Source organism: Musca domestica, unplaced genomic scaffold (genome assembly GCF_030504385.1).
Source record: "Musca domestica strain aabys unplaced genomic scaffold, Musca_domestica.polishedcontigs.V.1.1 60, whole genome shotgun sequence".
Lineage (NCBI taxonomy): Eukaryota > Metazoa > Arthropoda > Insecta > Diptera > Muscidae > Musca > Musca domestica.
Genome location: NW_026712364.1, coordinates 2,459,510 through 2,481,133, shown reverse-complemented (window position 1 = coordinate 2,481,133; position 21,624 = coordinate 2,459,510). Strand labels below are relative to the sequence as shown.

General features: G+C 36.9%; 1 protein-coding gene across 3 annotated transcripts; it reads right to left on the bottom strand.

The window, feature by feature from the left end:
* Positions 1-3,992: 3,992 nt before the first annotated feature.
* LOC101895544 (vitellogenin-1) lies at positions 3,993-20,889 on the bottom strand. 3 transcript variants are annotated; one of them, XM_059129379.1, is made up of 3 exons: positions 20,468-20,788; positions 4,923-5,182; positions 3,993-4,866 (listed from the first exon to the last, which is right to left on the bottom strand). In XM_059129379.1, exons 1-3 carry the CDS (start codon positions 20,709-20,711, stop codon positions 4,180-4,182), a joined length of 1,191 nt encoding a protein of 396 aa, XP_058985362.1. In that variant the 5' UTR covers positions 20,712-20,788; the 3' UTR covers positions 3,993-4,179. The 3 variants fall into 3 exon arrangements, with proteins under 3 accessions (XP_058985362.1, XP_005181751.2, XP_005181770.1); XM_005181694.4 differs by lacking the exon at positions 20,468-20,788 and adding an exon at positions 7,502-7,911; XM_005181713.4 differs by lacking the exons at positions 3,993-4,866; positions 4,923-5,182 and adding exons at positions 14,599-15,329; positions 15,390-15,646 and having other exon boundaries at positions 20,468-20,889.
* Positions 20,890-21,624: the final 735 nt, after the last annotated feature.

Genomic DNA, 21,624 nt, shown 5'->3' with positions numbered 1-21,624 from the left:
CGTGCCATATCAAATAGACAACAACAAAATGTTTGCGATATGTGTGGTATGAATTATTTTTGTACCTAAACAGTAACAAAATTAAGTAGAAGAATTTCAGGGAAATATAAGTTTGAGTTGAAGAAATGATAAAATGCCGTAATTTGTATGCTCTCCACCATTTTGTGGAGGGTATATTAACTTTGTCATTCCGTTTGTAACTTTTTGAAATACTCATGTTAGACCCAACAAAGTATATGTGTATATTCTTGATCAACATAAAATTTTAAGTCGATTTAGCGATATATGTTGGGAAATTCCATTAAATAATGTGTTCAAATGTATGGGCGCATTACAAAAGGTGGAGACGCTTCGACAATTATCTGCCAGAACAAATGGTACCTAATGAGAACCCCATATAACTACTTTGGGAATATTCCCCTTAATACATGATATCGAGAGGTACCGTTATATGGGGTACATGCCAGGCAAAATTACAAGAAAATCGAACATTTTATGCGAAATGATAAATTCCAACACCAAGGTTTCTGGTTTAGAGAAATATTTTGATATAGCGAGTTGTAAAGAATCACCAACTTGTTTCGCAAGTTATGACAGATGAAAGAATTGAAAAATGTAAGTGGTTGCGAAATCAGAAGGGGTTCGCAGATATATATCATATTCAAAATGTTGACCCTTTAGGAGGAGTTACTTGATGGAGTGGACTGATATTGACCATTTTCACACCTTACCTTGCACTGACACAAATATTAGGATTTGCAAAGTTGGAGCAAAACCGCATTATCCTTTCTCTTTATGTGCAGTAAAATATTTTTTTTTTTTTTGAAAATTTCGACCTTTGTGGGGAGGTATCAAAAGGAGTGGGCCGATATTGCCCGTCTACAAACTCGAGCTATGTTTGAAAGTTTGGACAAAATCGGATATTCCCTTCGAGAGTTATCGTGTGCAACCAGCCAGACAGACGCACCGACTGACACTCCTAGGTAGACTTCAAATGTCCTAAAATGGATTTGGTCCAATGATACCTAGGGTCTAATTCGGAATAATTTTGAGCGATTTTTTAGATATTGTCCTTTATGTTGGTAGGCATTCTGCCCAGTCCTAGACGTTAGTCCCATGCAAAAAACCCGCGTCGATTGGTCTATAATTGTGGCTTGTAGTCTTCTATTCTGACCCTATCCCATATTTCGTTAGTGCGCCAAAAGAGCGACCTGTAGCGTCATTACAAATTAACATGGACAGACGGACGGACGGACGGATGGATCGATTCATACAAAATGATCTTGTTTACTTGCTAAAGAGCTAAAGAGTGGTGTGGGCCGCCATAACAGCCGATGGTCGCTCTCCGCTAATATTAATCGACCCTGGCAACAGAATAAATGCCGAATATTAATGCGAACATATTCTGGAGGGTGTACTAAAGCCTTGGGCGCGCAAACATTTTGGCGCAGATCTTGGACATTTCAACAGGACTTAGCACCATCGCACTCAGCCCTCGCCACCAAAGAATGTTTACAAAATGAGGTTCCTCGCTTCATTTCCAGCACACAATGGCAACCAAAATCTCCGGATACCAATCCGTTGGACTATTGTGTCTGGAGTATTTCGGAAAGCAAGGTTGGCACTAAAAAATACCAAAGTGTCGATCACCTTAAGCAAGCGCTTCGCCTGGAATGGGCCAAAATACCGAACAGAACAACATTCGGGCAGCGTGTGACGGTTTCATTGGCCATAATTGGTGCCAAAGGTGACCAATTCGAACAAATCTAAACTTATTCTAAAATTTTATGCTAAATAAAATTAAACAAGTAAGTTCGGCCGGGCAGGTCTTTGAATACCCTCCATCATTTGGAACGATTTTGCCAATTGTCAAAAAAATAAAATCCGTTAAAAATTCTGTTAAAATTTTAAAAATACCGAATATAGCCGTTATGTTGGGGTCTATACGTAGTGGATCTACATAGGCATTGTTTGTCATTAGCCATTGCCATATTCGTAGCTAAAATTATCAAAATATCGTATATAGGGAGGTACCGTGATATCGGAGCTGTGCGAAGACCTGGACCAGAATAGACAATTTTCTGTCACAGGCTATAGCATCCATTACTAACGTCAAATACGATATCTCAAACAATTTCGGTGGGTATTGCACCTAAACTCGTCAAAATGCCGAATATAGGGAGGTATTGATATATGGGCCTATTCGAAGACCTGGGCCTGCATAGGCAATTTTCTGTCACAGACTGTAGTTCCCATTACGAACTCTAAATACGTAATTTGAAACAATTCCCGTGAATAATGACGCTAAAATCATCAAAATACTGAAATTTGGGAGCACACAGACAATTTTCTCACATAGGCTGTAGTATCCATTTCGAACTTCAAATACAAAGTTGAAACAATTCCGGTGAATAATGTCGCTAAAATCATCAAAATACCGAATATCGGGAGGTACCATTGTATGGGGGCTATATGAAAACGTGGACCTACATGGCCCATTTACGAACTTAACCTGCCTACTGGAAAAATAAACTTGAGTGCAAAATTTTAGCTTCTATCACAACTCATTTGAAAGATAGCGTGATTACAACAGACAGACAAACGGACATCGCTAAATCGACTTAGAATTTTACGCTGATCAAGAATATAGATACTTTGTTGGGTCTGACATGAGTATTTCGAGGAGTTACAAACGGAATGACAAATTTAATATACCCTCCATAGTATGGTGGAGGGTATAAAAATATCGAATGTAGCAGTTATATTAGGGCCTATACGACGGCGTGGACCTGCATAGGCAACTTTTGTCATAAACCATTTTTCAAATGAGAAACTTAAATAAAAAATTCGGTGAATTATGTAGCTAAAATCATCGAAATTCCGAATATAGGGAGGTACCATTATGTTGGGGCTATACGAAGACGTGAACCTTCACAGATAATTTTCTGTCTTAGGCTGTAATATTCATTACGAATTTCAAATACCAAATTCGAAACAATTCCGGTGAATAATATCGCTAAAATCATCAAAATACCGAATATCGGAAGTACCGTTATATGGGGGCTATATGAAAACGTGGACCTGCACAGACAATTTTCTGCCATTGGCTGTAGTATCCATTACGAACTTCAAATACCAAATTTGAAACAATTCCGGTGAATAATGTCGCTAAAATCATAAAAATACCGAATATCGGAAGTACCGTTATATGGGGTCTATACGAAGACCTGGATCTGCATAGACAATTTTCTGTCACAGACTGTAGTTCCCATTACGAACTCTAAATAGGTAGTTTGAAACTACTCCGGCGAATAATGACGCTACAATCATTAAAATACCGAACATCGGCAGGTACAGTTATATGGGGGATATGCAAAGACGTGGACCTGCACAGACAATTTTCTGTCTTAGGCTGTGAGCGAACTTCAAAAACCAAATTTGAAACAATTCCGGTGAATAATGTCGCTACAATCATCAAAATACCGAATATCGGGAGTTACCGTTATATGGGGGCCATATGAAAACATGGACCTACATGGCCCATTTATGAACTTAACCTGCTTACTGGCAAAAAAAAAAAACATGTGTGCAAAATTCATTGCATATTGCACAATATGAAACACAACCACCAAGATTAACTTAAATTATGATGTGGAGATGGAGTTGATTATAATCTCAAACTGGCCTACAATTCATACATGTGTTACATTGAGGGTCATGACCCTTAGAAAATGATATCTCATAAGAATAGGTATCAGTTCAGGGGCGCCTTTGAAATTTTCCAAATTATAATACGTTATCATTACTATTTGTTGAATTCTGTGTGAAAATTTACAATATGTGAATTACATTGTTCTAACTGTAGGCTAACATACGCGTATGTACTCTCCCTACTACATAGATATACTACATAGATGTAAACACTACTACATACATATAAACACATTGCGTAGTTTTTGTATTTTTCCATAAACGCATCGCCCCAACAATGATTCAAATTGCGAAAAAATTCCACCATTTATTTTGCAAACTTGTTCCTACAATCTTCATGTTGAAATACAAAACTACATACAAAATTTCCAAAACAAATAACAATTAAAATATACGGAAAAAAATATTTGTTTTAAATAAAAAAGCAAAGATAATAAAAAATAACAAAACGAAAAATTTACAACACATCTATGCCTTTTTTGTTGCATCCGGACATTTTCCGCATTGATCATTGGCCAACGAACGTGTTTTATCACCTTTCATGCCGAATGGAGCTTCACCGCGTACCTCCATAAAGTAGCTGCCCTTAATGTTGGTCGGTGCCGCATAACCCATTGGCACATCTTGCTTGGGACATTTGTGTTCACGCAAACGAGTCAACGATGTACAACGTGCACCCAAGAAGTTGTTTTCATTGCCCGGATAAATTGTTTCGGCGAAATACTCCCATGCCCTGGCATGGGCACAGGTAACACTGACACAACCCGGTGGCAGGGGATCCAAGCCACCTGGGTAGAAATCAACATCACCGGTGGGATTACGTTTGCCCAAGACACCGGAATTGCTGTGGATGACATCTATAAATTCGGCATCGCCTCTCATAAGTCCCGACAATGCTTCACCCTCATTAAAGCATGGTTTGGCCGGGTCCAGTCCGGTGACACGTGGTATCAATTTCCCAGTACTTTCAAAGAAATAACGAGCTGCAGCTCCCATGATGTGGGCACCCAAGCTATGACCAATCAAATGAATATTTTTGAGTGGAACAATTTTCTCCAATTGTTCCAAGCCCTTGGCAATATGCATTCCCAATTCCTCCGTATTAAATGCCGACCAGGTGTAAAGAGTGTCCACAAATGAACCAGCATCGATGGCCTGAAATTAAATATATTTTAAAAATTGTGGAAAATTTTAACCTCATCCGCACTTACCACAAAATTAACATCACCCCGACAGGCATAGGCCTTGGCGAATACATCAATGGTGTCGGTTTCATTCACAGTTGTAGTCCACCCTGTGGCCAATATGACCACTTTCTTTTTGGGATCGAATTCTGGACTCGCCCACATTTCATTTGCCTTTAGCAGTGGATGACTATAACGATTACATGCCGTTCTCAACTGGAAGAACATTTTATCAATGTTTGGAGATATTTTCGGAGTAATGGCATTGGATGAGAGAGCCGATGCACCTACAATTAAAACATATATTAATATCTGAACAAGTAAAAGCGTTCCATTTGGAACGATTTTGGATACTTTCATAAATAAAAAAAAATCCGATAAAAATTCTATTAAAATCTTACAAATACCGAATGAAGCCGTTACATTTGGGTCTATAGAATGACGTGGACCTGCATATGCAACTTTTATAATAAGACATTACAATATTCAATTGCGAAACTTGGAAAAAAATCGGTGAAACATTATATGGGAGCTATACCATCAAAATTCCGAATATAGGGAGGTACCGTTATATGAGGGCTATTCGAAGACGTGAACCTGCACAGACAATTTTCTGTCATAGGCTGTACGAAAAGTCCTGCAGATACTATATATATTTGAGTAAAATTTTATCAATCGACCTCATTTCCTTCGGAAGCTAGAGTGACAGATGGACGGACATTGCTAAATCGACATAGAATTTTATGCTGATGAAGAATATACAGGGTGTGGTAAAAAACTGCAACAAAGTCAAACGCCATAATTTTTATATTTTTATACCCTCCACCATACTATGGAGTTTATATTAACTTTGTCATTCCGTTTGTAACTCCTCGAAATATCCCAACAAAGTATATATATTCTTGATCAGCGTAAAATTCTAAGTCGATTTAGCGATGTCCATCTGTCTGTCTGTCCGTCTGTCTGTCTGTTATAATCAAGCTATGTATCGAATGAATTGAGATAGATGGCTAAAATTTTGCACACATGCTTATTTTTCTAGTAGGCAGGTTAACTTCGTAAATGGGCTATGTAGGTCCACGTTTTCATATAGCCCCCATATAACGGTACCTCCCTATATTCGGTATTTTGATGATTTTAGGGACATTATTCACCGGAATTGTTTAAAATTTGGTATTTGAAGTTCCAAATGGACACCACACTCTAAGATAGAAAATTGTCTGTGCAAGTCCATGTCTTCGTATAGCCCCCATATAACGGTACCTCACGATATTCGGTATTTTGATGATTTAAGCGACCTTTTTTCCGGAAGTAATTTAAAATTTGGTATTTGAAGTTCAAAATGGATACTACATCCTAAGACAGAAAATTGTCTGTTCAGGTCCAGGTCTTCGTATAGCCCCCATATAACGGTACCCCCCTATATTCGTTATTTTGATGATTTTAGCGACATTATTCAACGGAATTGTATCAAAATTGGTATTTGAAATTCGTAATGAATACTACAGCTTATGTCAGAAAATTGTCTGTGCAAGTCCATGTCTTCGTATAGCCCCCATATAACGGTACCTCCAGATATTCGGTATTTTGATGATTTTAGCGACATTATTCACGGGAATTGTTTCAAATTTGGTATTTGAAGTTCAAAATGGATACTACACCCTAAGACAGAAAATTGTCTGTGAGGGTCAACGTCTTCGTATAGCCCCCATATAACGGTACCTCCCTATATTCGGTATTTTGATGATTTTAGCGACATTATTCACCGGAATTGTTTCAAATTGGTATTTGAAGTTCGAAATGGATACTACAGCCTAGGACAGAAAATTTTCTGTGAAAGTCCACGTCTTTGTATAGCCCCATATGACGGTACCTCCCGACATTAGGTATTTTGATGATTTTAGCGTCATTATTAACCGGAGTAGTTTCATATTACGTATTTGAAGTTCGTAATGGGAACTACAATCTGTGACAGAAAATTGTCTGTGCGGGTCCACGTCTTCGTATAGGCCCCATATATCAGTACCTCCCTATGTTCGGTATTTTTACGATTTTAGGTACAATACCCACCGAAATTGTTTGAGATGTGGTATTTGAACTTCGTAATGGATGCTACAGCCTGTGACAGAAAATTGTCTATGCTGGTCCAGGTCTTCGCACAGCTCCAATTTAAAGGCACCTCCTTATATACGATATTTTGATGATTTTAGCTACATTATTCACCGTTTATTTCAAGTTTCGAATTTGAATATGGTAATGACTTATGACAAACAATGCCTATGTATGTCCACGTCGTATAGAAGCCAATATAAAGGCTATATTCGGTATTTTTAAAATTTTAACAGAATTTTTAAGGATTTTATTTATTGAAAATTTCCAAATTCGTTGCAAATGGCGGAGGGTATTAAAAGTTCGGCCTGGCCGAACTTACTGCTTTTTAACTTGTTTTTTTAATTTTATTGAACGAAAGCAAAAAATGTCGGAAATACCATCAAATTTTAGAATAAGTATAGATTTTGTGAATTGGTCACCTTTTGGCACGAATTATGACCTTCAAACGCCCAGTGAAACCAGAAATAATTCATGTTCTTAACACTTCTACTTACACAATTGATTGACTGCCGAAGAAACAAACTCAAATGGATAGCCTGCAACCAATTGTTTGCTAGTCTCGAACAAACCCTGTGGGGTGGGCAATTTATTGCCCACATCCTTGATAACACCAGTGGTTACATCGGCAGTTGATGTGACGATATTTTTGAAACTTAAATCCAAGCTTTGAACATTTGGCAGACAACAAAGTCCCAATATTGCGCACAACACAAATAATTTCATTTTGAGATTTTTTTTTTTTCAAAAATAATTCAATTTCATTTAATTAAAACCCATAAATATCCACTAAAAATTTGGCAGGAAATAGGCAATGTAAAATTCACAACTTCTAGATTCCGGTTGATCGTCGTGAATGAGAGAGGATACCGCGTCGTCGTATGTTCTACAACTGAAATGTATTCATTGTTCGATACTTGGTTATATACAATGAGAGCTATAGGCAACATACACCCCCTCGCCCCCCGACCGACCACACAATGTGGCAATTCTAAAATAAAATCAGACAAATTATAAAGAAAGAATAGGCAAAACAATAAGAAAGCACTGAATTAATTTGTATGTAAAGACGTGTGTGTATGTGTGTGTGTCCATATTGCTAAGTTTATCCATAGATATCGACTTGATATGCCGGCATGTGGACACCTGAAAACACGTACATACCTAAAATGACAACAAACGGACAAATAAGGTATTAAAATGAGTGTCGTTATTTTGTGATGTAGTTGCTTTTGTGGCAAACATGAGCAGCGTCCATTGTTCACCTGCTGGGAAATATGGAAACGGAACCGATTAAATGTCAACTTAGTTGCCCAAAATGTTGTTCAGTTTATATTTTAAAGTGTTTTTTGTATGCTGTTTAATCGATTGATATTTTTGTAGTTTTTTGTTATTCTTAAAAATGCAATAAATAATTAAAAATGCAATAAAAGCCAGGGGCGTTGTTTTAATATTAGCCAACTATTTCCTTTACCAACAAATATCGGTATAATGTTATATACTGCAAACAGACCTCCGTAAAACTCGCTCGATGTCGACCGGGAGTACTCTTGAAAGTCCGTCCGTCCATGTATTTTTCTGAACAAAATGCAGGTCTCATTTATTACTCAATTGAGATGAAATTTTCCAAGCAATATTTGTTGGCTCAAGGACGAACCGTATTGAAATTGGTGAGAATTGGTTCATATTTAGATATAGCTCCCATATATATATATATATATATATATCTTCAACGCATTTCGTGTTAATTGTGCATCAAATGGCCAATATCAGCCCAAAAGATCTGAATTTTAGCACACCCGATCTAATTCAGTCTAGAAGCAAGTACATCAAATTTGGAAAAAATTGGTTCACAAATAGCTAAGCTCCCACATATAAAGGGTGAGATGAAAAAATTGCAACCAAATTCAGACAGTTGTCATTTCTAAGCCACTTGTCCGACAGCTGTTAAAATTATTCCAGTGACATCTCATTATATTGTTTACAAGCGCACAAAAGCATTTTGGTGAGAATTTTCCACAAAAAAAGACAGATCTTGGATATTCAAACCGGACTCATCAATATCGCACTCAGCACGCGCCACCACAGAATGGTCACAAAATGAGGTTCCTCGCTTTATTTCCAACGCACAATGGCCACCAAAATCTCCGGATACCAATCCGTTGGACCATTGTGTCTGGAGTATTTTGGAAAGCAAGGTTGGCACTAAAAAAATACCGAAGCGTGGATCACCTTAAGCAAGCGCTTCGCCGGGAATGAGCCAAAATACCGCAGAGAAACATTCAGACAGCGTGTGACGGTTTCATTGGCCGTTTGAAGACCATAATTCGTGCCAAAGGTGACCAATTCGAACAAATCTAAACTCATTCTAAAATTTTATGCTATTCCGAAATTTTTTGCTTTCATTCAAAAAAATTTAAAAACAAGTAAGAAAAGGCTATAGTCGTGCGTGGCCGACCATGTTATACCCTACAACACTACAATATGTTAGAAGCCCCCTTATGTCCAAATCCATATTGGAAGATTTCACTTTTGAAATTAGGATTTTGACTAGGGACATTTGCCCAACATTTATGCACTCCATCGGGCTTAAGTTGTTGCAGTCCATTTTACAGCTTAATATAATCCAATGGTCATCCAAAATGCTAGAATTCTTCCCTGTCCTTAACTCTCTTCACAGACGTGTCGACGTGTCTGTATCTCCAAATTTAGACTTATTTATATGATTTGCTTGTCTACTATATTTGGCTATATTCGTCAACGAAATCAGCATAAAAAGCCAGAAATTCGCCTTTTGTGTATTTCGGATGTCGCCTGTAAGTAATGCTGGTGATGGTCCATTGTACCCGTTGTCCTAAACTCTAACTTTTGCTAGATTTCGTTTCCTTTGGTTTCTATTTGTGAGCTTTATAACGGCCGCAAAATCAGGAAAATTTTTAGTTGTTGGTCCATTTTAACTACCTAATATATTGCGGACATCTTTTAAAACAATAGGCCTAGCCCTTCTGAGCCCAACCCTACCCTTGTGAAAATTTTCGTGAGGATCGGACGATATTTGCAATACTTATATAATATCCCCAACCTGTGTTGTAAGGTGAAAAAATATTACAAAATATTATAAGTCAAATTGAAAAATCGCATGCGATAAAAAATATGAAAAAATAAAAAAATGTCACAAAATACTACAAAATCTATATTGACATCTTTATTGGCACATTTTTCTGCGATTTTTTTAGATTTTATACTTTTATGTCAAGAGGGCATTATCAATTGACAAAATTTGTCAAAATCGGTCCAGCCATTCTTGAGATATAATCATTCTAACTAACATCCCCTTCCTTTGTATATACACATTGTATATATTTCGCTATATATAACCGATATATTTACTATCGGCATCTATGTAACGATCAGAATTGACCTGTTCGGTTATTTGTGATTTCGCCGGAATTATAAATATTCGCGGTTTGATGGACAATTTGACTTTTATTTAACACAAATGTTGTGGCCTATTTCACCCACTAAATATTGACCGATGACCATCAAAATTGGAAGGCCAGCCCTAAGCTCTAGCCCCATGCTAACTTCCGCTTTGATTGGTCTATAATTGCGACCTGTAGAGCAACTGCAAAATCAGGATTTTTTTTCAGTTTTTGGTCCATTTTAACCCCTACATATTATGCGATCATCTCCAAAAGAAATAGGGTTCTATTCTGACCCTATCCCCACCTACATTCTATACATACATCGGGCAACTCCTTGGTACCTCCCCCACAAAGGATGAACCTTTAAAAAATCATATATCTTTTAAAATTTGAAATAAGCAATACATTGTCTTCGAATTTCGAATGTACCACATTGGAATAACCATGACTCTCATAAAACTCGAAATAAGCATCCGACTCTTTACAAACTTGGCACAACCTAATTGTTCTACCAACACAAGATCTAGTGGGAAGATGCGATATATCGGCCAGCTCTTCCTGGTACCACGATTTTTTTTCCAAAAACATGCAACTTCTTAAAAAGCATTGGTATTTGAAGAAGCATATATTCCTACTACTTCGAGCATCTAATTCGGAAAGAACAGAAATTTCACATTCAATTTTTTTCATGCATATGGAATATTTAATGTTATATAGTCCTGCTAAAGTTTTATTTTGGTTTTTGACCGATATCACGAGGTCATGGAAATCTTCGTAACATTTGCTCAAAACAATATTTGAAAATATTGATTTCTCTATTTTATTTGCTGTATCTCCGATAATTGGTCATATCCATCAACGAAATGAACATCAATGTAATTTTGGCACCATTTTTTAATTGTTTTTTTTTTTTTTTTTGGTTTTTCTAATAGCATGACTAAATGTGTGCTTTTTTACAAAATAAATTCCAAAAAAAATATTTATTCTTCCAGGGTCATTATATATTTCGAATTAACGATCGAATTGTTTAATTAATATGCACATATTTTCAAATATATGATATTCAAAATTCAATTGTATGGTGTAAAATGAAGTCAATTCATTGCAAGCATTAATGCAAAAATAAGTGAATTTATGCAACAAAATTGTACGAGGACGATGGCCTTTTATGAGAATATTTTATATATCCCTCCCATAAAAATAGCTGATGTACGACTCTGTTCTGTAAATGATTAATTTGATTTCATACCCAACAATATTGATTGCAATGTTTACATTTTATATCACGTCCACATCGTTTTATTATGGGAAACAAGCGGTGAATTTTAATTGATCCAATTCTAAATCGAAAAAAAACGCGGCAGTAATAGCCGAGACATATAAGGGCGGTTTAACTTCTCACTTCCCATAGTGATTCTCCAGCGTTCAATATATGTGTGTACGTATATGTTACTTTACATTTCAGCTGTTAATTTAATTTTTAAAATTATATTATAGATCATTGATTGATAGGTGTAAATGTTCGGCTACTGTTGACCGACTACTGGTCAGACAACGACTAAGACAATAACAAATTTACACAAAGAATCATTAGGTACATGAGTCTGTTAAAAATAGGTTCATTTGTATTCGCGGTTAGTAGATCGTGTGCATCCAGACATTGATGACTCACTCGACGCCTAGTGATGATCGTTTTGATCAAAAATAAATGCATACAAGTAATACGAAAAATTAACATTCTGCAGGAATATGGGGTGTGGCAAGCCGCCCTTATGAATTCATTTTACTTTTAGTTAATTACTAAAAGATGATAAGTCAATATTATGATTTTCTAATGAATTGCCTACAATAAATATATATTGGCATTAATGAAACCAAATAAAGAGCACGGACGATATCCCAGCAAACATATTAATGTGAAATATTTGGCTATTGTATTGAGATATTTGGCTTCTAAAGTCTGCCAAGAATATATCGTGTCAGAGGAGGAAGTCCTACTGAACTGTGGACATTTGAAAAGTTTTAAATCTTTGAAATCTACGAAGATCTCGTATTTTATAAACATTAAGCGTCTCAGATAGTGTTCTATTAATGCTGCAACAAATTTCTACCAGCGATTTCCATTTTGAGGCGACTCTTGAGTTTCAGCTCGCAATTTTCTGTCTTTAACATAATCTGTTATAAGGAATCTTAAATGGTCAAAAAATGGGAAGAAAAATTAATAAAATATGCTGTGATACTTCAAGAGAAGAAAAACTAACCGCACAGTGATTTGGAATTCGCTGGGTCTACAGAAAACTGTTGTCATATTGGAATATAATTCCTATACGGGGTGAAATAAAAGCACTGCAATAAAGTCAAACGCCTTAATTGTATACCCTCCACCATAGTATGGAGGGTATATTAAGTTTGTCATTCCGTTTGTAACACCTCAAAATATACATTTTAGACCCCACAAAATATATATATATTCTTGATCAGCATAAAATTCTATGTCGATTTAGCGATTTCCGTCCCTATGTGGAAATCACTCTAGCTTCCGAATGAATTGAAGTAGATTGATAAAATTTTACTCAAATGTATGTTATGTCAGCTGGACTTTTGGTATTGAAAATGGGTCATGTAATCCCACGTTTTGGTATAGCCCACATATAACGGTACCTCCCGAAAATCGGTATTTTTAATATTTTCAATTGAATTGTTTCAAATTTGGAATTTGAAATTCGTAATAAATACTACAGCATAAGACAGAAAATTGTTTGTACCGCTCCACGTCTTCGTATAGCTCCATATAACGGTACCTCCGGATATTCGGTTCTTTGGTGATTTTAGCGACATTATTCACCGGAATTCTTTCAAATTTGGTATTTGAAGTTTGAAATGAATTCTACAGCTTATGACAGAAAATTGCCTGTGCCGCTCTACGTCTTCGTATAGCTCTATATAACGGTACCTCCCGATATTCGGTATTTTGATGATTTTAACTACATTGTTAGCGATATATTTCATGTTTCGCGTTTGAATATTGTAATGGCTTATGACCTATGTTACCCATGTCGTCGTATAGACCTTAATGTTACCGCTACATTCGGCATTTTTAAGATTTTAACAGAATTTTTTACGGATTTTGTTGTTTTTGAGAATTATAAAATTCGTTCCAAATTACAGCTTTTTTTTACTAACGTACCCTTAGTAAAAAATACCCTAAACCATGTATTTGTGCATTTGTTTGTAACATGGAGAAGGAAGCGAGATAGACCCATAGTTACTTTTGAGGATCTTCATAGAATCACTTTCTGAGTTGATTTATGCATGTCAGTCCGTCTGTCCGTCTGTCCATGTATCCTTGTGAACAAAATGCAGGTCGAATTTATTGCCCTATCCAGATGAAATTTTGCACATATCATTTGTTTGGCCCAAGGACGAACCCTATTGAAATTGGAGATAATCGGTCAAAATTTGGATATAGCTCCCATACATATCTTCGTCCGATTTGCTTTTTATTGTGCACCAAACGCGTAATATAAGCCCGAATAGTATGGAATTTTGTACATACAACAAAATTAGGCCTGAAAATAAGTATACTAAGTTTGATCGAAATCGGTTCAGATATAGCTATAGCTCCCATATACATTGTTCATCCGATTTGTTATTTTTGTCCTCCGCAGCCGTAATATGCACTCTGTAACAACAATATGTGGGGAAATATATCAAATGCAGCTCAGAAATACCTTTGCTAAATTTTGTCGAGATCGGTTCAGATTTGGATATAGCTCACATATATAACTTCGTCCGATTTACCTTTTATTGTGCACCAAACGTCTAATAGCTCAGAAATATGTTTGCCAAATTTTATCGCGATCGGTTCAGATATGGATATATCTCCCATATATCTTTATCTGATTTCAAATTAATTTTGCACCAAATGGGCAATACAAGTCCGAATTTAAAAGATACAAATGCTTCGGCATATTTAGTCCTTTGAACTTTAAATTATAATTATAATCATAGCGTGTATGATTGAATTCTCCCATCAAAACTTTTAATTGTTATGTGGAGCTCTACTAAATTAGCAAAGTGGTGTTGGGTATCATAAAGTCTGTTGCGCCCGACTTTAGGACTTTCTTTACTGGTTGACATATAATTTCGCTAGAAAAACAACAGCCACATTGATTTCAATGGATTTCAATAGATTTTTTTATTTCCAATATTATCCCATCCTATTCTATTTGGTAGTACACAAGCCACATTCACTTGTGATAATGTCATCATCTCGATTTGCCGTGCCTCCATAGGGTGATTTCGATTTTACCGGCACTACATAAATACCCTTCTCACTCGACGGTGTTGCAAAGCCCATTGGTACCGGTTGTCTGCTGCACATTCCATTGTGTACTTTACGCAATGAACTACAACGTGTGGCCATAAAATCCGATTCATGTCCCGGATAGACACTTTCGCCATAATAACGCCAGGCACGCTGATGCGAACAACGAAACATTGAACAGCCTGGTTTTACATTTGAAAATCCACCGGCATAGAAATCAATATCTCCGATATGATCTTTTTTACCCAAACCCCCCGGGTTGGTGTGTATGACATCAATGAAGTCGGCATCACCCCTCTGCAATCCTGACAAATATTCCCCTTCATTGAAACAGGGATTGGCTGGATCCAAACCGGTTATGCGAGGTAAGCGTAGGCCTGTCATCTCCTGGAAATATCGGCCAGCAGAGCCTACAATGTGAGCACCCAGGCTGAAACCAACCAAGTGTATATTTTCGATTGGAACTTCTCGTGCCAATTTCTCCAAACCAATTGCTACAAAACGGCCCATTTCCTCGGTATTAAATGCCGACCAACTGTAAAGGGTATCAATGAAATAGGAGGCATTAAGGGCCTGTAAATGGAAAAATTTAAATGATATTTAATTTCATATTGAATATCGTTTCGAACTTACTAAAAAATTATAATCACCTCTGCAATTGTATGCCTTGGCCAAATACGCGATCGAATTCGATTCAATGGTCGATGTCCAACCACCAACGAACAGTACAAGTTTTTTGTTCACATCAAAGTTGGGGCTGTCCAAGATATTCTCTGCCTCTTCAATGGGAAAACTTTCGGCGCTGCATGGTGTCCGTAGTTGAAATGACATTTCTTCTATCTCGGGTGATATTTGAGGATATATGCGTTCGGAATGTATATATGCGGAACCTGAAAGAAATATATGAATTAGTAAATTTTGGAATATCATATTGTCCAAGAAGAGAATAAGGATGCTAACAGGAATGGAGAAGTGAAGATCCTAAGGAAACAGCTGAGTTCTTCACCATTAGTTAAAACAAAAATGTGAAAAAATCGGGCTAACTGATCAAAATATCAAATATCGGGAGGTACCGCTATTTGGGCGTTATAGGAATATTTGAACCTATATATACAAATACAAAATTGTAGACAAATACTTTAGAACATGTGGCTTAAATCGTCAAAATCATTATATGGGGGCTATAACAATTAGTGGACCTGAATCGAATATTTTTTGCAGGAAGAGAACAGACCTACTAAGAACCCCAAATGTAAAGTTTCAGCTGATTTGAAACTTTTAAAGCAGAAAACATCGAAAATGGGGAGATACCGTTATATGGGGGTCATACCAATTTATGAGCCTATAGCGAATATTTTTTGCAGGAGAGAACCAAACAACTGCCAAGTTTCAGCTAATTTGATTGAAAAGTGTGGCAAAAACTTTCAAAATAACGAAAATCTAGAGGTAACGTTATATGGGTGGACCTGCAGCGAATACTTTCTGCAAGGGAGAACTGACCTACCGAGAAATCCAATTGTCAAGCTTCATCAAATTTGGTTGGAAATTGGGCAAAAACTTTCAAAATATCGAAAATCGGGAGGTGCTGTTATATGGGAGGACAGTTTAGTAGACCCGAATAGAACATTTTTTGCAATGTGAAAACAGACCTACTAAGAACCCCAATTGTCAAGTTTCATCTAATTTGGATGGAAATAGTGGCCGAAACATGCAAAATATCGAAAATCGGGAGATAACATTATATGCGGGCAATACCTATTAGTGGACCTGTAGCGAATACTTTTTGCAGGGAGAGAAGTGAATTACCTAGAATCTCAAATCGAAAGTTTCAGCTAATTTGGCTGGCTATTGTGGCAGAAACTTTCAAAGTACTGAAAATCGTGAGGTTTCGTTATATGGGGGCTATACCAAATAGTGGACCTGAATCGAACATTTTTTGCAAGGAGAGAACACACCTACAAAGAACCTCAATTAACAAGTTTCATCTAACCTGGTTGGAAATTGTGGCAGAAACTTTTTTGGGCCATACCAATTAGTGGTTCTGAATCGAACAATTTTGCAAGGTGAGAATTTTTGTAAGAACTGGAACCCCAATTGTCCAGCTTCAGCGAATTTGGTTGGAAATTGTGGCAGCAGCTTTCAAAATACCGAAAATGTGGAGGTGTCGTTATATGGGAGCTATACCTAAACGTGGTCCATATATATCTCGTTTTCAATGTACCGACAAAATGCCGTTTACTGCATAAGGTAAATAATTCTCATTTACTTGATTATGGCAGGCACATATAGTGATCAGTCTGTGGACAATAGTAGGGCTTGATACTGCAAGGTACTTGCAGGAAGGATAGTTAATGTTTATACCCTACAACACTATGTGTTGGGGGTATTATAAGTTTGATTGGGCCAAAAATTATGTAACACCACGAAATATTGATTTCCCACATAGGAAAGTATATATGGATCTTCCTAGCTCGCCGAGCTGAGTCGATCTAGCTATGTATGTCCGTCCGTCCGTCTGTCAGTCTGTCCGTCTGTCCATGTTAATTTGTAATCACGCTACAGGTCGCAATTATGGCCCGATCTTCACGAAATTTAGAATGGAGGTGGGGCTAGGGTCAGAATAGAACCCTATTTCTTTTGGAGATGATCGCCAAATGTTTAGGGGTTGAAATGGACCAAATACTGAAAAAATGTCGGATTTTGCAGTAGCTATACAGGTCGCAATTATAGACCAATCGACGCGGAATTTCGCATGTAGCTAGAGTTTAGGGCGGGGAAGAAGCCTACCAAATTGGGTGGTCATCGGATAATATTTAGCGGGTAAAATAGGCCATATCTTTTTTGTTGAAAAAATTCAAAATTTTTCATAAAACCGCGAATATTTTAAATCCCGGCGAAATCACAAAGCCGTGACAAGGTTACTTCTGATCTTTACATTCATGTTAACATCCAACAAATCGGATATATAGCAAAATATGTGCGATATATATGTCTATCAAAGAAGATATGCTTGAAAGATCTCTTATATGTCGAGAACGGCTGAACTGATTTCAACAGTTCTCATTAATTCAGAATGGCCTCTTGGCAGGAAAGAAAAAACGTCTAAAAAAATCGCATAAAAATATCTCTCTAAAGATGAAAATATTGATTTTTTAACATTTTCTCATATTTTTTCAATTTTGTCATATTTTTGGCATATTTTCATTTTGAATTAAACATTTGGTAATATTTCTACAGCTAACAAAACTAAGTAGTTAGGATATCAGGATATCATATACAGATCGCATTTATGGCCCGATCCTTACGAAATTTTGCATGGGGATAAGATGAGGGTCAGAATATAAGCCTACTCTTTTTGGAGATGATCGCCATATATTTAGGGGTTGAAATGGACCAACAAAACTGCAAAATTGTCAGCAGGTCGTAATTATCGCCTGATCTTCACGCAAATTTGAATGGGGGTTACCGGACATTGCAAAAGCCAAGCAGTTTTGGATGGCCATCAAAAAATATTGAATGTGTAAAGGAGTTTACCAACTTTTGTAGACAAAATACGAAAATGTCCATTCCAGTGACTTTTTGGAGAATTCACAAATACAGGAAAGACTATTTCGTTAACGCTGATTTCGTTGAAGAATATAGTCAAATGTCTATATCTCATATAGATGCGTTTCAGTCAAAAACCAATAATAAATGTTAATCTTTTGCCACTTCTGAGAGATTATAGGTTTTTGGGAAATATTGGTTCCAGTTCTAGGAAGACCATTTAAGTGCAACATCTACCAATAAATTAGAAATGTGCAAATTAGTTTAGGTTGCTATTATTCGAAAATTAGAGAACGAAACCTGATGGTTTTCTTTTATTATTCGTCACAATATTTTGTGAAATTCTTTCGAGTATCTCGCCTATATAAACTGTATCGTTTATTATAGTGTTGTAGGGTATTCAACGGTCGGCCCCGCTCGACTGTAGCCTTTGCTTACTTGTTTTTTAATGATTATTTTCCTCTAACTAACCCAGTTCTTGGCTGGGAAGACTTGACTCATCGTTGCACAGTATTCTTTAGTTCGTTATCCCACAGTAGCTTTGGTTCGTTGTTCCACAGGAGCTTAGAATCATTGTTCCGATCGTACTTAAAATATTTATATTGAATAAGAGGTAGTCATAAACTGCGGTAGTAGCTAGTCAAATCTTCCAGCCATTAAAGACCATCCAAAGAGCCACATCCGAACATATTCACACTTGGCTGCCGATCCGAAGTCGAAAGGTTATAAAACGAGATCCCAATTCATCTTAAGCTACCAGGTCATCTGCACCCGAACATTCCCATATTGAGTTGCCGATCGAAACACAAACGGTTACACAACGAGTTCCCAATTTATTTGGATTTCTAAATACGAACAACCTCACAATGAGCTGCCAACCTGAACCTTATAAATTATGCAAAGAGTTCCCGATCCCTCTTAGACGCCCTAAAAATCTGCTTGAAAATCATACCACTTGACCCATATTGTACGACCTGAACATCTGTACCCGATCATCGCTATTGTGGCTTGCCTCTCGAAATACGAATGGTTATATAACGTGATCCCAATTGTGCACTCAGTGTGCGAACCGTACTAAATGGTATCCTCACAGCCATATATAGTACTGCTGGAGTACCTGCCGTAGTGTCATCGCATATCCTTGTAGAGCATTGTTTGAGTAACTATAAAGCTCTCTTGAAGTAGTATCTTAACTTGAATACTTATTAAGGTCTCTTGCTGTAGTATCCTTGCATATCCTCGTGACGCTTTGTTTGAGTACCAATTAAGATCTCTTGCCATCCTGATTTTTCTTGAGTCCTTATTGAGGACTTTTATCGTAGTATCCTTGTATAACATTTTAGAGCCCTTGTTCATTAATTATTTAGGTATCTGCATTAGTATCCTTGCATATTCTTGTAGGACCATGCTTGGGTTCTTATTAAAGTATGTTGCAGTAGAATCCTTGCATATAATTGTACCGCCTTGGAAAAATTCTCATTAAGCCCTCTTGCAATAGATAGAATTAGTAGAAAAAAGCTTGCATACTTTGACGGTTCCTGCCGTAGTATCCTTGTAACTTCTTGTATGAGTACCTATCGAGGTTTCGTATTTCTTAAGTAATTATTATGATATTTTGCAGTAGTCTTCATTTCAATCCTTTGTATCGCCTTGCTTGAGTGATTATAAGGGTCCCATGCTATAATATTTGATCATATCCTTTTAGAACCTTAGAAGAGTACTTCTTAATGTATTTTGCCATATTACCCTTACATATCCTTGAAAGCTTTGCTTTTCCACGTTCAGGCATAGACGAATATAGATTTTCAGTGGTTTAAAGTTTTTGGCCAAAATTTTTAACTGAATCAGCTGCATCGGTTTGAATTATTGGCTTTCCTTTAAACCCAATTTTTCATGGATACCTCCTGATTTCGGGCGTCCCCACATTGGCTCCAAGATTATGTTTCAATATAATATCTGCATGTTAACCTTTATATCGCCAACTAATCGCCTTCTCCAAAAAAATCTAGCGCACGAATTTCTATAAATTCGAGTCCATCTAAATCGCATAAGACCCAATCATCTATTAACAAACATGGAAATAATAAACAAACTCAATCCAATATTATACTCAACAAACCTATTTTTTCACCTTGATACTCTCGATATGCTAATTGGATACTCACATAACTGATGTATGGTACCGAACACGGCACGCTCTGGCAGGCCAATAAACAACTGCTTCGATTGCCGCAACAGCTCTTTGGGCCGGGGAAAACCTCTGGCCAATTGACTGCCAACACCACTGACGAGCGATCTAAACGAATCTGCAACATGACTACGATTGACAACAAGTCGGGCATTCACCTGGTGCCGGGTGGTGCCCCAAACCAAGAGAAGAGCCAAACATAATAGGAATTTCAATCCCATCGTTCCCAGCTAACAATATCGGTAAAAATTTTATAATTTTTCTGCAGACGGGGGAGTGTTTTCTAATTGAACTTCTAATTGGAACTAAATATTCTGACACATTCTCAATGTTTGTTTTGATAGCAAAAATGATGTCAACAATTCTCATTAATTTCCCGTGCGCTCTTTCTCTCGCACTTCGACGTATAACAAATGTTTCGGTATTCAATGACGAGTTAGTTATTGATGCTAGTGAAAAAAAAACAATCAATTTCTGAAAATATATTCAAATACTCGTATTGTGTGATCAGTGAAGACCAACTGTGTAAATTCCGTGTGGGCCCAAATGTGTGGGTTATAATGTCACAGACTAATGCAAATAAAGTAAACGAAACGGAGTACATATGCGCGAATTGAGTTTGTGAAACATGAAACTCATTTTCAAATAAAAAATAGGTTATTATACCCTCCACCTTAAGATTTCAAGAACAATTTTTTAGACACACGTGCTATTTTTATACCCTCCACCTTGGAAAGGAGGGTATATTAACTTTGTCATTCCGTTTGTAACATCCTTAAATATTCGTCGTAGACCCCATAAAGTATTGATATTCACAATCAGCATAAAATTCTAAGTCGATTTAACGATGTCCGTCTGTCTGTCTGTTGAAATCACGATACAGCCCACATTATTTGACGTAGAGCTCCAAAATTTAGCAGAGCGATTTGTTGTGTCTAGGATGAATGGTATTGAAAATGAGATATATCGGTCCACGTTCTGGTATAGTCTCCATATAATGGTACCTCTCGATATTCGGTATTTTGATGATTTATGCCACATTTTTTCACGGATTTGTCTGAAAATTTGTATTTGTAGGTCATAATGGGTCCCTGTGCGTGTGGCAAAACATTGCATGTATAGGTCCACGTTTTG

What these genes read in the sequence shown, in the direction of transcription:
- LOC101895544 (XM_059129379.1), bottom strand. Translation starts at nt 20,711, where the DNA reads ATGGGATTGAAATTCCTATTATGTTTGGCTCTTCTCTTGGTTTGGGGC. An exon ending in CGGTACCATACATCAGTTAT is followed by an intron (nt 5,183 to 20,467) that starts GTGAGTATCCAA and finishes TTTTAATTGTAG; the next exon opens with GTGCATCGGCTCTCTCATCC. An exon ending in GGGGTGATGTTAATTTTGTG is followed by an intron (nt 4,867 to 4,922) that starts GTAAGTGCGGAT and finishes ATTTAATTTCAG; the next exon opens with GCCATCGATGCTGGTTCATT.